Source organism: Nesoenas mayeri (genome assembly GCF_963082525.1).
Source record: "Nesoenas mayeri genome assembly, chromosome: 2".
Lineage (NCBI taxonomy): Eukaryota > Metazoa > Chordata > Aves > Columbiformes > Columbidae > Nesoenas > Nesoenas mayeri.
Window position 1 is genome coordinate 75429318 of NC_137543.1, and position 26114 is coordinate 75455431.

General features: G+C 41.6%; 1 protein-coding gene across 1 annotated transcript in view; it reads left to right on the forward strand.

Moving 5' to 3' along the window:
- Nucleotides 1-712: 712 nt before the first annotated feature.
- ADCY2 (adenylate cyclase 2) overlaps nucleotides 713-26114 on the forward strand; it is a gene marked incomplete at both ends in the record, with an annotated part of 223790 nt that continues 198388 nt past the window's right edge. The window contains 2 exons of the mRNA XM_080339994.1: nucleotides 713-943; nucleotides 18996-19193. Coding sequence (XP_080196120.1) covers nucleotides 713-943; nucleotides 18996-19193 — 429 coding nt within the window. The remainder of the gene's footprint in view (nucleotides 944-18995; nucleotides 19194-26114) is intronic.

Consider the following 26114-nt stretch of genomic DNA (forward strand, 5'->3'; position numbering starts at 1 on the left):
AGGAGATTCAGGCTCCGGGAAAGGTACCTAGCGAAGCAGACCGGCCAAGCCCTCCTCGCCTGCAGGAGTAACTTCAAAGAGATTTTCAGTCCTATCTCCCTCTTGCGCCGGGAGGTGCTGCCACGCACCCGCGGGAAGGCTGCCGGAGCTGCCCCGCTGCGGCGTCCCCTCGGGGGGCCCGGGAAGCACCGGGGCCGCGGCAGGCGGGAGAGGCACACGGCGCGCCCCCCCGCCACCGCGCCCGGCCAGCTGCTGCCGCGCTGTCGCCGTCCGGAGAGGCACCTGAGGAAGCAGCGGATCCCTTCGGGAGCGCCGGGAGCGGCGAGGTCTCCCGGTCGCACGCGGGGCAGGGACTGCTTTCAAGGTCGCCCGAGGAGGCGCCTCCCGCTCCCGCCGCCGCCCCTTGGGTGCTTGTTCTGGGCGGCCGCCCGCTCCCCTCCTCGGCGAGGAGGAGCGACCCTCCCGCCCCCACCTCCGGAGGAGCCGGGCGAGGCATGTGCGTGCGAGGTGGAGCTTTCCGGAGGGGCACCGAGCCCCGGGCTGGCTGCGCGGCGGCCGCCCGCCGTACCATGCCGCTGCCGCTGCCGCCGCCGCCGCCGCCGCGGCTCCTCCTCTCCGCCTCCCGCGCGGGAGCGCGCCCCGCTCCACTCCCCGGCTGCCTCCTGCAGCAGCGGCGGCGGCGGCGCTGAGGGAGTTGCGCGGGCTCTGCCCGATGTGGCAAGAAGCGATGATGATGAGGAGGAGACGCCGCTACCTGCTGGAGCGGGCAGAACAGGCGGGCGGCGGCGGCTGCGGGGCGAGCGGCGAGCAGTCCCGCTCCCGGGACTGGCTCTACGAGTCCTACTACTGCATGAGCCAGCAGCACCCGCTCATCGTCTTCCTGCTCCTCATCGTGATGGGCGCCTGCCTGGCCTTGCTCGCCGTCTTCTTCGCCTCCGGGCTGGTAAGAGACGCGCTCCCGGTCTGGGACCCGCGCCGCCCGGCATCCCCGCTCCCACCGCCGGGCATCCCCGCTCCCACCGCCCGGCTGGCAGCTCCGCACCCGGCTCCCTCCGCTGAGCCGAGGCGGGTGGGGCGGGACGGGACGGGGCGGGAGAGAACCGGTGCTGCTGCTCCTGCGGAGGAAAGTTGGTGCCGGGAGGCGCCGATGTGGCGGCGGGCAGCGGCTGCGGGTCCCGGGGACCCCCCCTCCCAAACTTTGCTGCCCGATGTTTTGAGGCGGCGCTGGAACAGCGGCAGCGCGGCTGGTGGGGCGAAAACTGAGTCAACAAGCGCATCGAGTTTAATTCACTTAATTCGTTGACTCTGCGCCTTTCCAACTGGCAGTTTAGCCGTATTGGCCTTTTTAGTGGCAGGGTTTAAATCGCCGCACAGAAATGCAGTCCGTATCAGCATCTGAAGCAAATTTTTTTTATGGCAAGTAGGTAGGGGCCGTTCCCTCCTTGTTTTCCCCCCTCATTATACCGTTTTCTAGCGTTCGACCCATTTTCTCAAGAAAGCTTTTGGAGCAGCGCAGCCTTCGTTTTTAAGGGAGATGAAGTTTGGTCGGTCGGGTACCTTTTCTGCATGTCCAGTGCGAGGGTTCCAGCCTTTGGCAGGGAAAATATGCCACAGCGGCAGATGACAGTCGGCATCAGTTTATTTCACCCAGAAATCTGTGGCGTTTTGCCCTGGCGTTGAACGCAAAGGAAAAGCTGCAGAGGGCAGTAAAATTCTTGCTCCTTACAGAGTTTTCCTGCTGTTAGTGATTAGAGGCAGTCTGTTTGCATTACTCTATACTTTTAAAGTGAAGAATGGGGATTTGAGGGGGTCTCAGATATTTTTTTATTTTATTTTTATTTTTTTTTTAATTATCTGATGTTCTTCTGGAAAGCTTAATGTTTATTGAATAAAGCTAATGATCTCTAAGAGCGTGGATAATAGGTTAGTATAATCTAATGGATTCTCTTCTAGAGGCACTGTATCTAACTGCTTACACAGAGAATCCTGCTTTCTTGCTTGCTATGACCAAACTTTTGCCTTAAAAACTGCAAGTACTTCTTCCAAAGTTATTTAAACTTAGAGTTAATTTTCTTTCCTTTTGGCATTTGCTTTAATTATTTTTTGAGCTTCGTGTTTAAGTGCCATTCCTACTAAATACAAAGCAGTTGTAAAAGAACTAATGTGACGCCAGTAATGCCGATGCCTCATAATTCAGTTGTTTACTGCCTAAATGTCTGAATTTTTGAGCTCTGTGTACAAAATATGGGTTCAACATCTTATGTAACTCTGGTGTGTCAACTTGGATGCTTGTCCATTAGGGATGAAGGGACCAGTGATGGAAATCAAAGTCTGTCAGATATTCAGTCTGAAGCATAGTTAGGTGTGGAGATGCACACATGTACACAATAATCACCTACAGCCAAGGTGGCAGAACTTGGGCTGGACAGTGTTTAGCATTAAGTTTCATACCTTTCAGTCATGGTATGATCTAGAGCAATTTATGAGTTGCATGTTCTTATTTTTGTAAATTGTTCATGATAACAATGGTGGCATAACACTGAGCCTAGATCAAAGGACTACTGAAAGTTATGGAAACAAAACTATGAGCTGGCTGAATCTTGCCAGACATTACTACTTCAGAAATCGTGAATTTTATAGTTCAGTCTGCATTTGGAATTCCAGACATACCAGAAGAAGAAAAATGCTTTTAAAACCTTTTTCCTGAGCCTTTATCTCCCTGTGGCTAACAACTGGACGGGTGAGTGGAGAAAGAGGTGGGGTTCATCCTTAAAGTTTCCAGTCGATGGATGAAAGTAACTTCAGGCGGAGAAGAAAGCTTGCCTATACAGACTTCCAGCCACAGGATGTTGGGCAAAATCCTTTGGAGCCCTGCCCAGAGTTTCACCTAAAAGCGTTTTATTATAGTCTAGCTCTGGTTGCATTTATGATTAAAATATTCCTGAAGGTTTGGATCTGTTTCTCCTGCACCTGAATAAAGAATACACTTTTTATATAGCTATGAAATCTTAGTAATTTTTTTTTTTTTGTGGCTGAATATATAAAAAGGACAAACAGTTATGAGTGTCTGAGCCACATGAGCCAATATTAATATCCTTCATTTTACACATCTAGTATGTATGCAATTGTTTTGACAGAAGATGTAATTTTGTAAAGGAGGTGAAAGGGAAGTGGGATAGTTCTGTGTAAGTCTGTGCTGTGCATTTGAAGTTAAAGGAAATATTTTTTAACAGTTGTTTCCTTTACATTTTGTACAAAGCATTTAAGATTTTACTGAAAATTACTTAAGCCTATTGTGGAAACAAACCCCCAAAATGACTCACCATAACACTTGATTTGGATTTCTTGCTTGTACTTCAAAGAACAGCTTAGAACGTGGAAGATGGGATCGGACATGGTTCAGAAAAAATGATATTTTTGAAGCACAGAGCATTTTTATGTTCTAGGATTTCTTAAAAAGGAATGAAACCAATGGAAGTGAGAGGCTTTCCTTCTATTTTAATTTTTTATTTGATTGTTAAAATAGATCACTGTGATGTCTGAGTTGCCTTTTTTTCTTTTTTTTTTTTTGGCAATGTGTTCTTAAGTGTTCCCAAACACAGCCAGCCACACAGGGATGTATTCCACTTACTCAGCTATTTCAACCTGTCAGAATATGGGCTGTAGCCTTCCTGATTTCAGATGAAAAATTTATAAAAGCTGTTGCAAAATTACAGTAAATAAGATTACTTACAAATGTGCCTGGAAATCTGATTACTTTTCTTTCAGAGAATGTACTGCTGTTGTTACTGAGAGAGATTTCTTGGGAGATTTTACTTTTGTTTGTTTCAGAAAAATATTGTGATTTTGACCTTTGGGATTAAGCGCTCTGTCTCCTCAAACACGAGACGGAAGACGCCCAGAGTCTACTTGAAAGATGACCATTCACAGCTTAAATTTTTAAATAATGTAGTGATGGTATCAACCTTCGAATTTCCTGTGTCAAAGTATCATCTGTTTTTCTCTGTACCTGGCATGGACTGAAAACTGTCAAAATGAGATCAGTCATCCATGTTTAGCTCCTGCTTTAATTGATAGAGAGTAAATTATTTTCCCAAGCCTGTGAAAGCCTTCCAGTGCTTAGAAATGCCAGAGGTCAGGTTCATTTTCTGTCTGATTATAGTCTTGTTCTTGCAATATAATATGTAGGACAAACTCATTATTTGTCCCCATCTCCCTTTTTAGTGCTAAAAGTTTATGACCATTTTCAGTGGTATCTAGAGCAGCTTTTTATTTGGCCAGAGTAAATCTATTATAATTGCAATGTATAAGAGAAAAAAAATGCAGTTTTTAAGTTCATAATGTGAAGTGTGAGTGTATCCGAAATATCTGCAGTTGTGATGTTTGGTTTCTTATGCAGCTAAACAAAACTCTGACTGTAAACAGGGATGATGCTCAAATTGTACAATATATTGGAAGGCCATAACTTTCGTTTATCCATGTATTTTCTAGACATTAAGTGTGCCCAGTCCGCAGATACAGGCTTCAATAAAAAACTACAGTTCAGGGATATCAGAATCTTTTAGCACAGGTAAAGACCTTGTGGTCTAAGTGGGAGAAGACCTAAGTCTGCCAAGATCTTCTTTCTGTCCTTTTTCCCAAAACTCAGGGTGCTCCAGTCTGCTGGCAGATGTGCTTGTTTTCCTTTAGGCTTGCCTGTGCCCCTTGCTCAAAGACTGCAAGTCTGCTATGAGGTGCTTGTGCTTTTAATACTAATCTGTGGCCCTTATCTGTCTCTAGAATCATTGCTGCTACATGTGACCTCGTAAAGCTCTTAAGATGTGTTGACCTTTGTTGATGTGGAGCTGCATGCTTCTTGATGATATCATTGGCCAAGTGGAGCATGTGTTGAGTGAAAAGTGCTTCTACAGTGTGGCATTCTGATGCCTTCTCCCTTCTAAAGTGTCGTGAGATTATTTTGCTTTAGCTGCCTAATGACTGTGTGATGATCCCCCAGCCACTTCTTTGAAGTTTCTGGAAAGTTCATTATTATGCTGGTAGGCCCAGTTATGATTCCTGAACCTCTTCACTGATTCATAAATCCAATAAATTGAAGTTTGTCTGCATACCTACGATATGTCACTGACCTACCCAAATACCTTCTGTAGCAAGAGTGGGAATAGGCAATCTTCCTTAAACGGGGAGTACAATTAACTAGGGAGGTGTACCTGCAGCATGGCAGATGTAGGAACTGCAGGAACATGCTCATGCAGCAGCTGGTTTTCTGGCATCAAACTGAATTTACCTTCAGCTGATCCTGCAATGGAAGTCGAGGTAGCTGCCTCATTCTGAAGGAGCACATTGTAACTTCTTCGTGGCAATGTGGCTGGCAGAGAACTGCCTCTGTGCAAAAAGAAGAGGATGGAGAAGAGTCCTGTAAGCTTCCTGGGGCTTGAACTGGGTAGTGTCATGTTTTGGGCCCTTGGTCAGAATGACAGCAAATCCTCCCTTCCTCTAATTGATCTTACTCTTGTCTAAAAGAAATGTTTGCTGCTTCTGGTAAAAACTGGTCATCAGCCAAACCCTTGAAGATTTCCATGGTCGGGATCTCATCCTGCAAATGGAGGGGAAATATCTTCAAATCCATGTGGAAAGAGTAGCTTTGGAAGACGTGTTCCATCATGCTCATGGCAGTATCTCAAGTGACTAGGTGTCTGCAGAAGGGCATCTGTTGCATGCCTCTGGTAATGTGCTCATCTGTACTCTGGATCTGAAAAATTCATCCATCCACACCAAATGGTCACCACACAGATGTTGTAGTAATGTTATACTCCTATTCCTGAGACGCTCTGTTACAACCTAATTCCATAGAATAATACAGCTGTAGTGTAAGTTCACTTGTACTCTCAATCTTAAGAAATCTTTTGAGATCAATCCCGTGTAATTTAAAGCATTTTTTTTTTTCAAGAGTACCAACTGTCTTTCCCAAAGTCCAAGAGTACCCAAGGTCTGAAATCATTCCTTGGAATCCTTGCAGACTGAAGTAAGCCAAAGCATCTGCTATACTGTTTTTAAACTTTGGCATATCTATTCCTCAAAAAAAGAAAGCTAAGTCACAGCAAAGGTAACGAACCAGGAAAATCCTCACTAATTGAAGGACAAGCAGTGACAGGGTTGTTTGCAAGCCTGATGCTGTGATTGTTGTGCCCAGGAGGTATCCTACCTCTTCTTAAACTCATTCTGCCAGATTATTGCTACTACCAAGATGAGAAAGAAATAAAAACAAACATTAGAGTATTTATAATGTCTTTTCTTTCTGTAATTCCAGCTATAATTGAGCATGCATTTCTGCTTTCAAGGCCCCTATTAAAATGTTCCACGAGGAAATCCTGTGTTTCAATTTTTTTTTTTTTCTGGTCTCTTGACACCATAATATTACAATATATTCTTCCAGCTATAGTTGCTGGCTATTTGATACAGTCTTAGGATATTGCTGACTCTGCCAAATGTTCCTTCCAATATTATCTTTGGTTGTCTAACAATAGCTTCTGTAGCCAATATTATCTCTTTAGTCAGGCCTGTAAAGTTTACTGCATCTTCCTGCCTGAAACAGGAGTTGCCGAGCTTTGTGTCTGGTTTCATTCCTCCCTACTACATCAGCCTGGGCCTTTTCTTGTTTGATTTGCTAATGACACTCCCAGTACATCTGTGATTGCCTTTAATGCTGCTAAGAGCTGGTCTCATTTACCAGTCCCTAACAAGCCTGGAAACATAAAGCCATTGAGATAATGAGGTGCCAGTGGCAACTTCACTTTACATACCTCTGTTTTGTCCTTCATGTTGAATAAACTGAATGCTGAACAAGAACTGGATAAAACCATAGGTACGGTTATGTTGGAAAAATACTTAGCTTTGAACTGTAATCTTAATAAATTAAAGTTTTGTGGATACCCTGGCAGTGGAAAGTTAACTTAATGTCACAAATTGTGACTCAAAGCAGTGGATCCACAACTCCTAATCATTACTGCGGCTGACAAAAATGACAAACAACATAGTGACTAGAGCTGTTGTTTACTGAGGTGCAATGGCAGTAAGACAGATGATGAACTGGGCTACAATTGTCTGCTGTCTTTATCAGCATCAAGCCAGGTATGTGGATTCACAGATCATATATCGACAACTTCGTAGTGGATCTGCCATGAACCAGTGAATACCTGTCTGTTTATCTTGCTTAAAATTTTTTAAATTGGTTTCAAGTTCCTTCCTGTGGACAAGGAAATGTGATGCATTTATGGACATCTTCAAGCTCTTATAAAAATGGTGAATAGGTTTCTTTGGTTGGGCCTTCAAGAGGTCTCCTAGATTAAGGACAGTCCTTAGGTTCTTGCTCTGAATAAGAAAACTCCTCCTCATCATAATGGTAGCAGTCACTGGAGTCTTCCAGACATCACTGTGCATCATTCCATGCTGGTGGTGGTATAGGCATTTAACAGAGGTAGAAGTGATCTGCAAATCTCTTGAGCGGCTAGGCATGGGAACAAAGATGTTCCCATCATGGGAACAAAGTGCAGCTGAACACCTGTGGTGTTTCATCCTGTGCCTACATTCCCAGTCACAGCCGAGCTGTGATCCCACACAAGCTAAGTGCTGCCACAGTGGCTCCTGCATATTTCAGAAAGAACTGAGTCAGCTCAGGCCTTGTTGATATGTGATGATGAGAAGCTGACAACAAACAAAACTTCTGGTTTGGGGATCTAGATCCCCAAATAAGTGAATTAGCAGAGTTCTGCTCCTTTTCTTTGCCTTTTCTTTTTTTATTTGAGCATCACTCCTGATCCCGTTGGGAAAAAAAACACAAAACCCAACAGCTCTAAACCTTTTTTTTTTTTTTTTTTTTTTTTTTGCCCCCCAGATCCTTTATTTCTGTATCTTGAATAAGCAACTTCTGGACACTAAACCAGATGATGCTGAAGATTCAAGAGACTATTGCACCATCTGTGCAGAGAAGTGTGAGGCTTTCTCTAGACTTATCCTCCCAGTTGCCTGTTTCTCCAACCCGTATAGAAATGTTTTCTTAATCTCTCATCTCTAAACAGAACTCTTGTTCTTAGTGGTTCCTACATGATATAAAAGTCCGTTACTGTTCCTGATGGGAACTTATTCTGGGCTTGTGTCTGGGAGAAGCAAAAGAAGCAGGACCCATCACAACTGGCCTCTCAGCCTTGCTCTCGTGTCTGTTGTCTGAGCATCTATTTCTTTCACCACCTATGGTTCTAGATTTGAAGTTTCTCTAACCTGGAAAATGTACTCCAGGAGCAGTGGCTTCTGGTTGCGTGCTCCAGAGGGCAGCTGACGTAAGATGTGCTCTGGTCTGGTTGTGTTTCCCTTACAGCTGCAGGTGCAACCAGTCTGGTGTTTGGTCATTGGATAGTCCCATGAGATCCAGCATGGACTGATGGCTTTTCAGAGCCACTCACTTGGGTTTGCAGAGGTAGTTAGAGCTTGCTTTTTCCACCTACCTCCTCAGCTGGCTGAACCCTGTGTTGTGGGATCCCAGATGCTATGGCATGCACTGTGAACCTGCCCACTGACTGGATAAGCAGAATTGCATTCCATTCCAGGCAAAATTTCCTCATCTATGTCTCCAATTTGCCAGTACTTTGGTCAGCCCTGCAGGAAAATCATAGGAACACTAGATTCCCCGAGCTCTTTTTCCAGCAAGACTGAATTCAGGCTGAAGGCTCGGATACCTTATTTCTCCTGAGAGGTGTGTTAGGAAAAGAGATGCTCTTTGAAGTTGGCTCAGCACCTGCTTGCTAACACTCCCTCTCTTACAGAGTAACAGAATCATTTAGGTTGGAAAAGATGCTTAAGATCATTGAATACAACCATGAACCTAGCGCTGCCAAGTCCACCACTAAACCATGTCCCTAAGTGCCACATCTACATGTCTTTTAAACACCTCCAGGGGTGGTGACTCAAGCACTTCCCTGGGCAGCCTGTTCCAATGCCTGACAACCCCTTCTGTGAAGAAATATTTATGAATATCCAATCTAAACCTCCCCTAGCATGACTTGACACCATTTGCTCTTGTTCTATCACTTGCTACTTAGGAGAAGAGACCAACACTCGCCTTTCAGGTAGTTGTAAACAGTGATAAGGTCTCCCCTAAGCCTCCTTTTCTCCAGGCTCAACAGTCCCATTTCCCTCAGCTGTTCCTCATAAGTTGCTCCTCTTGCTCTATATGCCCTGGCAGATGGATTCCCTTTCTTTGACGCAGCCCACTGTTCTGGTCCTTCCTAGTGGCACAGTGGTCTGAGAACAGTCTACTCTGGTCAAGACCCAGGATGTGGTAGGTTGTCCAGACTGGTAGCTGGTCCTGTAATCCCTGCTGGCACCCCACTAGCTTGTGCCAGAAAGTGGCCATAGTCTCTCACTTGGGCTTGTTTTCTGCCCCAGTGACTCCAGGTAATTTCCAAACCTGACTGGGAGGTGCTGGCATTTTAGACACTTATTCTAGCGATGCAATGTCTGTTTAACACTAAAGCAATTTACCAGATTGTTTTTGGTTTATTTGGTTTTTAATTTTTTCTTAACTGTGCCTTAATGGAATGAGGTAACAGTAAATAAGCCCTCAGCTAACACTAAACATAAATGCCTGGATTTGCAGTATCTCTTTTGCTCTATTTCCTATGAATGTCTGAAGTTTTGCTCCTTTACAGAGCTGTGATTTGGTGCAGCTGTATTTCAAACCTGAGTTAACAAGGTGGTTACCTTTACTTGAAATATTATTATCATAGAAGTAATATCCATTGCAGAACATGGGCCTGATCCTGGAGTCAAAAATGAAATAAGAAATCTCCTTGGTTTGAAGTCAATTGAACTGAGAGATGTATGAGAGTGTGGGAAGTGTCCTTGGGGGAGTAAACTTCAAGAACCTTTTCTGCGATAATAACAACTGTGTTTAGTAAGTAATTGCAAAACCTTTGGAAAAATTTGAAAAGTAATTACACAATGACAGTACTGACTTTTCAATATTAAAACTATTTTTCATGTTACCTTATCATGCCGATGTGTTAAATCTGTGGAATATTCTTGCAAAGTGTATTTTTAAAAGATGCGGTAGAGAAAGAAGCCTAAGCTTACCTTTTTCTTCATTAAACAGACTTTTAAAACAAGCACTTTTTCCTCATATGCTGAAATTCATGTGCTCCCTGGTTCGACTGTTGTGATCCATACTTTTAAGCAAGTTCCATCTTGACATTTTTTCTTGATTACAGCCACATTCTCAAGTTGTGATGTCAGGAGTAAAGTGGTAACGAAAAGTCACCTTTTAGCTTATCTTTAAAAGTGTCAGCCAGAATATGTCACTGTCAGTATTAAATAGCTCAAAGAATCAAATGAGTACTTCAGTATTTCTGACTTCTATAGGCCTATACGGGAGGGCCATAACTTCACTTTTAATATGGGTTGAAGTGCAGAAATGTCTTTGAATCCTGTGAAGTAATGTATCATCCATAATGTTTAACTGATGGAGCTCTTTCGAAAATGATATATTTTGAATATATTTAACTGCAAAGCATACATTTTCCAGAAGTGTTTCACTCAATTCATCTTCAGGTACCCACATTTTGGGATGCTGCATTTATTGGAGAGTTTCTTTAAGATTATTTTGATACTAAGAGGAGGAAGGATTTTGACAACACCTGAAAAACAAGCAAAACTAAGTAATTGGAGATGAATTCAGGACTAATACTCATAGAATAAAGCATGCAAGAAGGATATATTGATCGCTACATTTACAGTAATCTAAATTATATGAGTAATCAGCTTTGGAACCTGAAATAATTAGCTTCATCAAAGTACAAACTTTTTGCTCTCTTTGCTGCATATTATCTCAGCCCTTTTTGGAAGGGGACACTTCAGAGGGCAGAATGTAATTAACTGTCATTGCTCTCTGGGAAATGGTTTATGTTCTGTGGCTGCCAGCTAGTGTCATTGGGTAGGACAATTTTATAGGTGCACCAGCTGAGTGTTGTAGCCACTAGTTAACTGTGTTGGACCATCTTGTTTTTCCTATGCTGTTAAATGTCTTAAAGTAAAGCTACTTCAGATAACTGCCAGCTTGATAGAAAATTGAGATGGTGCTGGATGACCAAAAGGCACGACAGTCTCGTTCATGTTCCCTGACCTCCTGTGGGCCCTCTGAACCCCCAGCTTATTAAATAAATGGTTGTATGCACTGATAGATTTTATATGACATGTGGTTAACAAGATAAGAGGATACAAAACGATGGAGAATAAATCAAGAGAGAGAAAACTGCCAGTGTGGCAAATGAGGATGTATAAATAGGAAAAGCTGCTCACCATTCAGATGGGGTGCATGGGGTTTGCACAGGGCAAATTTAAATATATATATATATATAAAACACACAAACACACATACCCTGGTTTTGCTTATTATGTTTTTGGCAAGGATAAGTGTCTGTCCTCTGACCCATGGCATATGATGTGGTATGAATGGTGACAGGCTCATGGGGTTCCCTGGACACAGATTTGTATGTAGGCATCTCAAGTGGTGGTTGCTCCCTGTTATCTGAGATGGACACTACTTTTAAAAATAAAAAGAGCTGTATCGAAAGACAGTTATGCTCACTCCATGCAGAGAAGAAAAATCTAAAAACTAAATGTTACTCCCATCAGTACCTAGCCACTGTGTTGCAGATTTGACCATCCTTGGAAACCTATATTTTCTAGTTCTTTTGTATTAATTTGGAAGTGGTGGTGATGGTAAGACCGGAATTGTTTATGGTGTTCATCATACATTGGGGTGGCATCATGGTGCTCTCTCTTGCTTATTCTTTTCATATTTTCTTCATTTTTTAATTGTTTTTGACTGCTAGTGAGTACCAAAGTGATGTTTTGATGGGTCTGCCTATGATAAACAACAAATATCTCCATTTCAAAGTATTAATAGTCAACCAAGAGCCTGTTGTCATGTGTATAGAATAAGGATCGTTTTGTCTGAGCTGTGTCAGTTCACATACTTCTCCACTGTATATATACCACTTTCTTGCTCAGTAGTGACTATTATGAGGTACTTTTCTCATCTTTGTCAGATTACTGTTCACTCATTTTCACAAATTGTTTATGGATATGGTGCACAACATATGCCCTATGATTTCTGAGGACTTCTGTGGGCACTTTGGGACCTTTGTTCTTAAAAAAATTTCCCAGACCTACTGGAACTTCCCTTAATCTTTGACAGGGATCCCAGGAGAGACTGGCGTCACACCACATTCCTGTCTTTGGATACTGGAGCACTCTTTGGTGGAGGTTACATGTTACTACAGCTTTAGCTCTTTCTCCTTTGAGCCCCATTGACCCTTTCTGGCGAACCCTATGTGCTTTTGGTGATTGTTTTTACATCTCATGTTCTTGCTTTTGTCTTTAATGCCTTATACTGATACTTCAGTTTGAGACACATCTTCTGATATGTTCTCCCTGTGTAGAATATTCTGGAATGAGAACTACCCCACTGTGAACACAGATACAAAGAAAAACCCAAACACGTTTTTGCTAGAGTCCACTCTTCTCTAACTGTTCTTTTTAATACCTGCATCATCTGTTTACTTAGAAGTCCTTTTGTAGGCTGCTATCTCCTGATTAACTTTCAAAAAAGAATTTACTATTTACTTTTGTTCTCTTAAAAAAGATTTCTCAGGCTCTTTTCTTGGCCTGCATTAGCAAATCTTTCTATTAATCCTGATAAATGTTATGATATGTTTTATTAAGCCCTTTCAGTTTTTCATTCGTTTGTTTGTTTTTTTAAAGATAGTTTTCAGAAGCTTCCTAGCTTGGCTGTTTGGGCATTCTGGTTGTGTTTTGGTCTTTCTTAAGTTGTTTTTGGGAACTGATTAGCATTTGGCGTGTGCCTTTGAGTTTTATAGTGTCTTCACCCCACCTACAAAGATTTCAGTCTGTAAGCTCCTAGCTCCCCCTTTCAATTTTAGTGTTTGGGTTTTGTTTTTCATTTGTTTGCTTAACAAGCTTTGTAATTGTTACAAAGTGGCTTGTTACCAGTCATATTTTATGAAACAGGTTCTTTCCACTTCTTGAGATCAGATTGAGTGTTTTCTCTGTATGAGAGTTTTTTGTTTTTCAGCTGTGCATGAGACATAGACAGTGGTCTGCGCTTCCATCTGCTGTTGCCACCCTAGCTGCGAGTCACTGAAGTAACCCTCGACCTCTCGTGTTTTTTTCTTTCACAGCCTTTCTTATCTGTGCATTTCATAGAATCTCAAATAGTTTCCATCCTGGTTGGATGACCGGTCCTCTGGCCATTTATTTTGTTAAGCTTTTGCTGTTCACTCTAGCTTTTTCAGTTCATGGGGCCTTAGTGCTTTTTGTTGATTCTCCTAGATTTTTAAGACAAGCTTTTCTTCAGTCCGTGATGAAGTGCATGACTTTAAGTCTTTTCTGCCTTTTCAGTATTCTGCTGATGGTCTTTTTTTCCACCATGATTTCAGTAAGACTATTGTGTAATTAATGTTGTTTCCCATCTAGCTTCTTAGGCTTTTAGTGTTCATATAAAAGTGTATACTTTCACATGTGTGTTTTATTTCTCTGCAATTTTTTTAAAAAGATAGTCTGTCCTGGCTTTTCTTTGCCATTTTCTTCCTACTTGAGTTTTATCAACATCTGTCCTTTCCTTTAGTTGAGAATTACAGGTCTCCATGACATTACTGCTTCTTTCAAACCTTATAGTATATTTCTATAACTTCTTCAGTTTGAATGTTTTCCTGTGACCTTTGAAGTGCCAGCAGACTCATTATTCTGGTTTAGATTAAGCTCAACTACCTTCTAGAGGCTCCCTCCCCATTCCCAAAGATTGCCTTTTCTTTTGAATTCACTTTTAAACACATTTTCTTAGCTGCCTGTTGAACCTTTGCTTGTCAACCTGTCTTGTTTTGCAAGTATTTCTCAGAATGGTACCATACTTCTCTGCTTTTTCACTAGCAACCAATATTTTGCCTCCAGAACTTTTCTCTTAACCTTTCCGATGTTACTGTTATTTGCAGAGCAGCCATGGCCTTTGATTCTTCCTAATCACCTCCAAGGAGCCTTTCCAAATGCTCTGTGAGGTCTGATGCTTTTGCATGAAGCAGAGAAGTCTGTGATCTCTGGTATTTCAGGCTTTGCGTTCCTTATAATCGTTGCTACAATACTGAGGCAGGCAAGGTTCACTTGCAGCTGTCAGGCAAACTTGGAAAAATGGCCATGAAAATTGTTTTCTACTGAGGGAGAAGATGAATGTCTGTATCTATTTGGACTCACCGAAAAGAATCCTCTGGCAAAAAGTGCTTGGCTCTGTAGTCAAACACATGGATGATCAGAAGGGTATTTACAGTACCTACATGTCTGTTCACCGTGTTATCACAGAATCACAGAATGTCGCGTTGGAAGGGACCCACAAGGATCATTGAGTCCAACTCCTGTCCCTGCACAGGCCAACCCCACAGTTCACACCATGTGTCTGAGGGCATTGTCCAGTCTCTTCTTGAACACTGTCAGGCTTGGGGCTGTGACACCTCCCTGGGGAGCCTGTTCCAGTGCTCCACCACCCTCTGGGTGAAGAACCTTTTCCTAATGTCCAACCTAAACCTCCCCTGGCACATCTTCCTGACATTCCCTCAGGTTCTGTCATTGGTTGCCAAAGAGAAGAGTTCGGTGCCTGCCCCTCCTCCTCCCCTTGTGAAGAAGCTGTAGCCATGAAGAGGTCTCCTCTCAGTCTCCTCTAGGCACTATTGGTGCCTGTGTACTAACTCGGACAGACCCTGTCAAGTCAAAGAACAGTTCCTTTTGATTTCAGCAGCATTATTACACTGTTGCAAAATGCCACATGTCTTATACGGGGGATTTTACAGCGCACATTGTTCATGACTTTCAAGTTTGAGCAAAGGCTCCAGATGACCAGGAAGTTGTCTGGAGGATTTGAATGAAGTCTTGCTACTCTAATAATGTCCCCATGTACTAACAAACACAAAATGGTCTAGAATATGGCCATGAATGCAGAACTGCTTCTTGCTGGTTATATATGGCATCACACAGCAGCTTGGCAGTTGTAATGCTAATCAGAATTATCCGATCCATGTGATGTGCAAGTTGCTGGACTGATTGTGGATTAATGAGGAGTCAAATATCAATGTGTGCTAACAGCAACTGTAGACTGCACATCAGATTCATTAACAGAGACAACTGAATTTCTCAAGACAACAGACTTCGTGAAACAACTGGATTTGAGCCTGATGCTGTTATCATTGATCTGCTAAGCCAAACAGAGAATGCTGGATCAGAGGCAAAAAATCTGAGACATGCAGCTACATAGGGCCATAGTGAAAATCAAAAGCTTCATTGACACAGACTTCAGGACGGTTTGATTAAAAGGCGCGATACAATTAATTTTCTGCTAGTGTCCTTGAATACGTTGCATAAAGCTCAATAAAAGAATAATAATAATTAAAAAAACACATGAGAAAGCTTCTAACAGGCAGCTAAGCAAGAAACACAACCAAAGCTCTATGTTCTTCCTCAGCACTGGACACTTTTAAGATTCAGCTGGACAGGGTGCTGGGCCATCTTGTCTAGACCATGCTGTTGCCAAGGCTGGACCAGAGGATCCTTGAGGTCCCCTCTAAGCTGGTGTTCTATGATTCTGTGATGATTCCATCATGTTATGAAAGATAAACTGTAGGTATGAAAGGCAGAGGAGTTTTTCTAGTTTGTGGCTTCAGAAAATACCATGTGGGCTTGGAAATAGCATCTGGTCTTAAAGACACTGCACCATTTCTGAAGTAATGATGGACTAATAGTGATGGAACTGATGGAAAAGAAATCTGAGAATGCTGGCCAAAACTTTTCAGTTGTCCTAAATGATGAAGTACTAGATGAAGCTGTACAGCTACTTGGCCAGGAGCAGGGCATGGCAGCTCCTCATAAAATGGAAATTTTTCCAGCTGGCTAGCAGATGGCACATAGTGCAATCAGCCATCAGCAAATTCACTAAAATATAAAACCATGGGATAAGATTCATGAGTATCCAGAAGACTTTTGCAGCTTTTTGGCTTTGTAGAGACCTATTTCTTGAGATGTTAGAGAAATGAAATGCTGTCCAAAGGGAAGGGTGATGACATGTCTACTGAAAATCACTGTAGTTCTAATTCTTTCATGTCCTGGAAAAGGCCTTGCAGGAAAATCTGGGCAATTTTTGCTATATAAGTGATTAAAGAGATTCTTTCAGTCAGTCGGGTTAATGGAAGATGATGTCCTGTTTTGATTAAGTGACGCAGTAATCCTTTAACCTTGTATTTTTTTTAAACACTCGACATTTTTGAAAATAAGTGTATGAAATCATATGTAGTTTTAATGTCTGAAGAACATTATTCACTTGTTTTCATATTTGCTTTCAGAGAGTGTTTCTCTGATCTTAGCAAAAACTGATTTTAGTAGGAGTTTCGTATAGTAAATGGTTCGAGTTAACTCAAAGTGTGTGGTATTTCAGATCCCAGCAGGAGTCTTCTGTATATAGACTGCTGTCAAATTCCAGCAGGTGAAAATAATGAAGTGAAAAGTACTAAAAGAATGAGAGACCATGGTAAAAGTTTTTATGCTAAAACTGGTATTTTAAATGCTTGTTTGTTCATTTTTATAGAGTACTTCATCAAGCTGTATGGTTTTATGTAAAACAGTGAAGTGCTCTACAGCAGCTTTGCTGTTTAAAATTAAACTGAGGGCATGACATTATCTGGAAAAGGAAAGAACAGGATGTAGAATGAGAGAAGGTTGTGGGTTTTGGAGAGATGAGTGAAAGTGATTCTTCAGTTTTGAGTAGTGATAACAAGATTATCACACACTTCTGAAGAATATATAGGCGTTGGAAAAATTTCTAACAGTAGACTTCCTAATTTCTTCAGTAATTAAAAGAGAGCAAGATAGAAAATACTCAGGAAGACAGAGCTGTCAGGCAAGATCCATGTATTGCAGGCTTAGCCATTATGTTCAAAAGTGTCATGCTGATAGTTTAATTCCATTACCTCTGGTGTATTTTAATTTCTGTGACTAGCAACCAAATAAGAAAGATTTTTTTTTTTTCTTTTTTTTTCCCCACCTCCTTGGGAAATGGTTATGGAAACAGGTCAGTTAGCCTTCAGAATTTGTCTTTCCATCCAACATCATCTTTTAACTGGCTGAACGCACTGATGTTTGCAAATGGTCAGGAAGTTACAAGTTTTGAATGTCCTGCTCTCCAAGTTACAATTTAATAAACATTTGGTTCCTCTGAAGCAATAGGAAGATATTCTTAAAAGTAATTTCTAAAATAAACCGTTACCTCGTGTGGATTGCTTTTGTTGACTTGACCTGTGTTTTACAGGGAGGATTGTGAACAATCCCCCTGTACACATTAAGGCTTTCTGGAAAGGATAGAAGTTGTAATAATTATTTTCTCATATACTTTTTAATTGTCAGGCAGGGTAGGGTGCATGAAAGATAACCTGCAGCCTGCAGGATCAGATGTGGACTTTCATCATGGTGTTTCCCCTTGGTTTGAACCTGCCAGTGTCCGCACGGAGCGGAGCCTCGGCTGACGTGCTCTGCAGAGGGGCCAACTCCTCCTCTCCCCTTCTGCTGAAATGCGGAGGGTTTTGGTTGAGATTGGGCCGTGGGTTTGTGTGTGCGAGTGGCTCCCAGCGCGGGGCTGCCCGGTGCTGGGGTGCTGCTCACTGCAGGCCAGGTGGTGCTGGGGTCGCAGCAGTTTTGCTCCAGCTGTAGCAAGTCTTAGGAGTATAAGAATGGGGAAAAAAAAAAAAGGGACTTCAAAAGGCTTTTAAGTAAGATGTTAAGTACATCTTAACATCTTACTTAAATTCAACTTAAGTTGAAAAGCCAGCAGTAAGCAGGATTTATCAGGGCGAAGCCACTACTAAAGAAGGGAAAAAGAATTTCTTTGTGCTTACAAATCATCAAATACATATTTTCAGATTGTCCCAAGGTTTCACCAGCATTGAAAAAAGTGGATACGGGGCTTTTCTGGAAGTGGAAGATTTTATACTGTGACAACAGTAGCATTTGGGACCGGCTTTTGCAATCGTTGTTGCTACAAATGAGCCTCTAGAATTCGTAACAGCTGAAGGAATGAGCAGAGATCCTATGATCGGACTTTGATGCAACACTGTTGTACTTCAACCAGAGATACTGGTTACACATAAAGGATACAAAATCAAATATTTATTATTTTTATTAACGCATTTATTACTAGATGATTTAAATATATTAGTATAGTGACCTGTATGTAAGTTCTGTAAATAATTTTAAATACTCTTAATTCTGAATCTCACTTCAGGTTAGATTCTAGTCCTTGGTCTGGGTTTATTTTGCACATTTTGAAGTAAGCAGTTGCTAAGAGAAAATGTATATGTGTAATATAGAGCACATCCTTCCAGATAAATATTTTTAACAGAAGCAAAATGTATAATATACAGCAAATGTCACTGTCAAAAAGGCTTTTATAGAGTTATGAACATGCAGTTGATTTGGGAGGCATTCTGACAGCTGCAGTCCTCAATGAGGATGCTTGAATTTCTCCTGCAAATGATACCAATCAGAGAAATCTTTTTGATTCTGGAGCAGAAAGGCTGTGCAGCTTATGCAGGTTGGGTTTGCCTTTTATTTACTCAGTACTACAAGCCTGATGCATTACTGTACTGTGATTTACAGTTTTCTCAATCTGCTTCAGTTCCTCAATTTAGTCAAAGAAGTACCGTACAGTAGTGTGGTTCATAGTTGTTTATGAAGTTAAAACTCCAAATGACAGCGTTTTACAGTGAAAGAAATCCTATTTTGATTCATCTCAGTTTTAATATTCAGCCATGTCTTTCTGAGATCTCTGTGTGCAATCAGTGGTCTGACCTTTAAGTACATTAGTTTTTAACTTCCTTTTCATTTTCCTCTGTTTCCAGGAAATTGAAGACCACGTGGCATTTTTAATAACTGTTCCAACGGCCCTAGCAATCTTTTTGGCCATATTTATCCTTGTCTGCATAGAACCTGTGTTTAAGAAGCTGCTTCGTGTATTTTCTCTGGTGGTCTGGGTATGTCTTGTTGCCATGGGATATCTCTTTATGTGTTTTGGAGGAATCATCTGCCCCTGGGATCAGGTAAGAGTGTCATTATTATTAATTTTACTTCATTGGGTACATTTTCAAGAACCATTCCATGCACAAATATTCATTTTTGTGGGACATGTCATAAAATGTTTTTGTGACTAAGTGTTTGCATGCTGAAACTCCCTGCCTCTATTATATAAATAGCAAAGAGATGTGCATGCTGAGGATATGGAAATATTTGAAGGAATTTGAAGGATTTTGCTTTTATATTTTAAGCTCCTTTGCATAAAGAACATTTGATTCCAGTCACCAACTTCTTTGTATAGTGCATGTTTGATTATAGTGACCAATTAACATGGCATAAATGCTAGTTTTGTTCAAGCCTGCTGTTTCTATCTTCTTCCACTTCAAATGTTCAAGCTCTGAGTGTAGGCTTTCTGTATTCTTCAAGATGTTCTCTAGCATTGTGTGAGAAAAAAAGTACTGGGAGTTTCCTTACATTTATAGGGATATAAATAAGCATACAAACAATGAAGTGCCCTTGACATTTTTAAAATTTTATCATGAAGATAAAGCAAAAATATAATTGCATTTTAATGCAATGCGTTGAAATATCAATAAACGATATGCAATATCCAGCACTGTGCCTGATCAACTCTTCTGTGTTCTGCCATATCCTTTTCCTTTTCCTGAGCCTCTCTACATGGAAATACTCTTGATATAATAATTGTAAAACCCTTCAAAGGATAGAAAAAGGCTTTAAAATATATAAATATGTCTTCTGAAAATTTCATGCTGATTCCATGAGTTTGTTATGACCTTTAAATGGTAGTGCTGTACCTGGGGTGCCTTCTAGGTCTTTAAGATAAACTTGAAACAAATTCTCTGACTTGTTATTCAGATCCTGCAAAGACTTATGCAAATACTGAACTTTAAGTATGCAAGTAGTTCCTTTGAAATCTTTAATTCAAATGATTAAAATTACTGGTGTCTGTTGGTAATATTAGTTTTCGAGCCCTTACCTTTGTGGGTGACTTTTATATTCTCATTTTCTTGGAAGGTTCAGAGATTAATTAGCTATGAAACCGCCTTCTTGCCTTATTTTTTTATCTAAAGTATTTGGAACTACTGAACCAGGCCACACTTGTATGTAATAAAATGCAAATCAGAACATTTTTCTTCAGATACAGATTTCACCATGGGAGTCCCTGTATCTTTGTGATGTCAAGGATAGATAATTCACATGGTTTTACTATTTTGATGTATTCCTTTTCATTGCCAGTTGTGGGATGTCATGCTAGAACACTTCAGGCTTTCAAGCTTAGATGCAAATATTCAGTTAGAAATATTATTTGTTCATTGCCAATTCTATTGAGTTTAATTTTGATATGTGAAAGATCCAATAATGATTTTCAAAAGCATGGAAGAGATCTAAGAGGGATGCTGATGTCTCCATCCCAGGGTTGTATTTAGCCTGTGAAGTCAGTTTGCTTCCCTCTTAGGAAAGATGCAGGCATTCCCTGGCACCCGAGGGATGTGGCTGGTAGTGTGAGGCAGGGAGGGCTACAAAGCTCCAGGGAAAAGGCATCGTCTTCCCGCAGGTTGCCAGGACACAAGTCCTCTGCTGTTTCAGTCTGCTCCTCACTTTGCGTGCGGGGGTTGCTTGCAGAAGCAGATATTTGGGAGGGAGCTGCAGGATCGCTCTGCCAGCAGCAGCCGGCTCCGGGCAGCTGCTGCCTTGCCCAGCGCTGCAGAGGCTCCAGCCCAGAGCGGGCAGGGCTTTTCCAAAAAGCCTGCACCCAGCTGCAGATATGGGGCTTAACTCCAGCGTGTGGGTGTCTTAAGCATCTGTGGGGAGAGGGGCGATGTCAGGGTGGCCCTTGGCCACTACTGGGATTTGGACATTGTGTGGCTTCCCACAGTGGGAACCTTTGCTTCCCCAAACCCATTTTTTTTCCCCTTCGAATAGCAGCGCTGTTTTGGCGATCACTTTTGTAGGTGTACTTCCGCCTAGTGTCAGTTAAGAGTATACTATGGGAATATGGGAAACTTTCAGGGAATTTGACACCTTACACAATAGACTAATCGCAGGTTTGATGTTTTTGAACGTTTGTAGAAAAGCAGTGAGCAGTAAAATACTGCCATGTACTCCTGTGATGCTGGTGTTTTGATTGCTCTGCATCAAGAATACGTAGGTCAATACTCGGTGTTCTCTCCTATAATTATACACGAAAGCAAATCTGAAAAATCCTTCCTCAGTGATCACTGACAGTTTCTTTTTTGAAGTGTTACATTTTGTGAATTTTAGAAACATTTTGCTTGGCTTATTAGGGTGTTTTTGTTGCTCCTTTGTCCTTTTTATTAAAGAAAAGAAATATGAAATAAAATTTAAATTAGTTCTGTTTCAAATATGTCTTTGTCAACATAGCTAATTTTTTTCTTTTTTTTTTTTTTTAAATAATAAGAGCCACTTCATGCACTCCTATTTACTAACCACATGCTTTATTTTAATTTCATTCAAATTACAGCCTAATTTTTGTTCTGGTCCAGCAGAGTTTACAAATACTCTTTTCATCCTGTCTTTCATGTCTCTGAATCCTAAGCTTGCTAAAAATATGGCATTTCTTAATTTTAACAGTAACTACTGAAAGATAAATTTTCTGCATACCATACTTTATAGAAATAACATGTTATTCTCTCATTTGTGCACAAGTCTTCTCCCTTTAAAGGGCAGCCTCTCATTCTTTAAAGTTTGGCTCAGTTATTTGAATGTTCCTTTTGGCTGCTTACAACTGCTAAATGCAGTTTTTCTCTTGTCTGAAGGAACCTTAGGTGTGAACTTTTGCAGTTTTGTTCACAATAAAAGTACCATGTTGGAGAGACTATTTTGGTTATGAACTCAATATATATTTAATGCAGAGCAGTTCCTCCTGAGCCTGCAGGCACATAGCTCAAATAACTTTCACAAACAGTAGAGGGCTGGAAATGAAGTGGCTGGTCAGGGCTGCTTTTTGTTGTTGTTGTTGTTAGAAACCTGTGGGCTGATGTGAAGTAAGTGCAAATCATAATTGGTTTCAGCTATCTTTTTGCTGTCCCTGCAGACTGCTTTTATCTGTCTGCATTTCCTTGTCTCTTGTTCGGCTGCAGCTACAGCTTTGGATAGAACACTATGACCAGGTGGGTGTCTGGCTGCTGTTTGAAGGGAAAGGCAGCACAGCTGTGGATGGTTACTCCATCCCTTGAGCTGGTCTGTAAGTACCGTCCTGGCTCCATAATCACCTGCTGAGCCTGATCCAAAGGCTGTGTGGAGACAGTCATGAACCCATCAAAAAGAGGAGCCGGGGTATTAGCATTAGAATCTTCAGTGGTACCTGAAGACGGGATGAGGGACAGTGGGCACAAACTGAAGCACAGGAGGTTCCATCTGAATATGAGGAGAAACTTCTTTACTTTGAGGGTGCCAGAGCACTGATGAGGCTGCCCAGAGAGGTTGTGGAGTCTCTTCTCTGGAGACATTCAAACCCCACCTGGACACATTCCTGTGTGATCTGCTCTGGGTGAACCTGCTTTACCAGATGGGTTGAACTAGATGATGTCTAGAGGTCCCTTCCAACCCCAACCGTTCTGTGATTCTGTGAGAGGGAGATGGAGGGTGCCTTAGTGAGAGAGTGGGTGGCTTTACATGAAAAAGAATTGGGACAGTTATGGCAAATGTCTTTGGTACCTGACAAATTTTTTAGAAGAAGTGTGGCAGCCCAAGTTTCTGTCAGTGCCAAACTTGGCAGTGGAGCACCTGTGGCCCAGGGAACTTGGATGCTTTGATAGGACCTACATGCACTACACTGTGTGACAGCCCTCCTGGGCTGTCTGGTAGGAGTTGCAGGACACCTGGCCAGATTTGGTAGGAAAGCAGTAGAGCAAAGGAAGTCATGCAGAGGCTCAGAGAGGGCAATTGCCTGCTGGCAGTTCTTTCCAAATCTAAGGTGGGAGCAATAATGTGTGGAGATGGTTTCAGTGAGAAAAGACCCAAGGGCAATGCTCAGAAAGGTCTGTGCAGAAATCAGTGGGCGGTGTGTTTGGTGGAGGGCCAGCAACACAAGGCAGGCAAGCTGGGGAAGTAGTGCTGCTGGAAAAAGGTGACATATTGATTTTGTCATGTTAGGGCTTTTCTGTACTATAGAAAGGAGCGCCTTTCCTTACAATATGTAAATCTAGTACCTATCTGTAGAGTTACATGTCAGAGAATGAATTTAAATTAACTTCCTCTTGTTTCGCTGACAGTGTAGGTTTTGTACAACAGTCGCCTTTCCATGTCATCCTCTGACATGTCTAATGCTTCCTCAGCCTTTTATACGGGATCTATGTAAATATGTCATAGCACATTGATATCAATGGGTAAAAAGAGCTCTTAAAGCATACAGTGGATGATAAAAAAAGGAGAGTAATTATACAGCATTATACGAGTCTAATGAATTCTATCATTGCTGGATTTTGGTATTCAATTGTACTTAATTATAAATACGTTTGCACAGCCCAGGCACCAGATGTGTTCCTCCTTGTCTATATTCAGTTACAGCACAAAAATTACTTCAAGCAGGATTTGACACTTCTGGTTTCCGAAAAACATTAACCACAGAGTGATGTGTTTAGAGTATGCGTTTAGCTATTTTAGTCTAAATGCTATATTTTGAGCTGAATCTAAAAGACTTTTTTTTTTTTTTTTAAATTTTATTGTGTTGGTTTGGAATGGTTCGATTTGGGGGCCTTAGAGCAGCCCTAGTTTACAAAGTGTGGGCAAAATTTTCTGTATTAGTACTTATCATTCTCATTTTTTTGACGCCTGAGGATATCTGTCTGTCATGTGCTGAGGGGTGAGGGCCTGCACAGAGCTGTGGCTGTGATAACCAGCTCCTGTATTAAGCAGTGGGGTAAGCTGATGGGTCCACAGAAAGGAAAGAATTTTCTTTGTAAAGAATTGAATTGGGTCCTATTTCCCCACCGTGCTTGGGGCTTGCCTTGTCTGAAGTCAGCCCTGCCATAAATTATGTTGTGTTGGTCAAGTAGTGCAAAGAAAAGGAGTTAGACGTTTGAAAGGAGAGCAGGGCAGGTGTTGATGAACTCCCTGAAACGCAGGCGAGTGAGGATGAGTTGCTGTCAGCTGTACCACTGGCTCAGAATCTGGAGTGTTGGGGAGACTTGACATTTTTTCAAGTTCAAGATGAATCGGACTATCAGGAGTGAGTATCCCAAGCAAGGAACTAAATCTTGTAGGAGCATGGTTCAGTACCTTTTAGGTGAAGAGTCATCTGAAAAAGAACATAAGGAAAACTAGGAGAAGTGGACGAAAGGGGAAGATACTGCTCAGCAGATGATACTGTACTTTAGGAGTAGGTGTGATAGAAAAGGAAGAAACCCACATCCAGAACTATAAGCCATACTTGCATTTATATTCGAGAAAGGAGAAGAACAGATGATTTTTATCTTAATATTCAGTTTTTTATAGACATATGAAATCACAGGCTTAATAGCAAGACATTTAAATGTGTTTATCAAGTTGGTATGGCTATATCTGTATAGAAGACAGGAAAAAGCTGAGCTATTAGGGACCTGCTAGTTAGTCATTAAAATCAGTAATAGGGTAGATTAATACAGTAAAATAGTGTGTGGAACCTTGGAACATCCTGTTAGCACTAATGTGCCGTTGTTAACCTTTGGTACATCATGGCAACGCATTGTGATCGCTGTTTGTGGAAAGAGAACCAATTTCTTTTTAAAATAGGGAGAGCAGGTTTGTCAAAAAAAACCCCAAAAAAACAAAAAACCAAAACCAAACAAACAACAACAAAAAAATAAGTGCCAAATGGAATACCAGAAGCACTGCTAGAGGAGATGAGCATTATTCAAGTAACTGTACAAATAGGTGAGGGTTGGTGGCAGCTGGTGTGACTTCAGAGAGCATCAGGCAGGAGGAAGGTTGCTGGCTGAATTTCTCAGGGAGCGCTCTGGGGACTGTTTGTTTGCCTTTATTAGTGCTTTTTACTGGTGGTGGGGTGACAGAATGTCACCGCTCTAATGAAATTTGTTGATGACCCAGTTAAAAGATTCCTAATACAGCAAAAGATCAGAATATTATGGGGAAGAAAAGCGTGACCTTGAGGACTGCAGTAATGGCAACCAGATGAAATTTAATAATAGGAAATGTGAGGTACCCGCATTTGAGAACTAACAGCAGAAATTTCAGCTATAGGCTGGGAGTTCATCAGTGGAAAATGAGCAGGGACAAGCAGAATGAAGAGGACAAGCATTAGTTGGTCACTGGCTTATTAGGACATGCGTCCAGAAAAGACTCAGTTATGATGGCAAAGTATCAAGCTAAGGATGAAACCTCACCTGGATCACTGTGTACATTTCTGGTCACCTGCATTTAAAAAGGTAAACTGATACTGGAATAAATGCAGAGAGCACCAAGTGGGATCACCAGGAGGAAGGAGAGTTTTGTGAAAGGAAATGGGAAGAGCTTGCCTTGGGTATAGATCAGCAGAAGAGAAGAACGCTGAGAGTGTTGTGACTGCCATCTACAGATAATTTGTGGTTGCAAACATCAGATTTGAGGAGAAGCTACAGAAGATAATGTATTATTGAAACATACACACACACAAACAAGTCAGACAGCCATTAATGAAATTTACACTGGAAATTAGAATAAATCTCTTAGCCATTAGGGCACTGGGTTTGTGGAGTAGCTAACATCCTCAGGATGATAAGCATTAAAATAATGAATTAGTTTTACATTGGAATGCTGACCTTAACTGAGAGTGGTTCAGTGTCTTCCATAGCAGGGACATGGACATCAGTGATCCAGGAGCATCCTTTTAGTTCTTTATTCCAATGCACTACTTACATCTGGGGACTACTGAACAAATTCAAATGACAATTTTATTTGACCTGTGCATGAGGTTCATCTAAAAAATG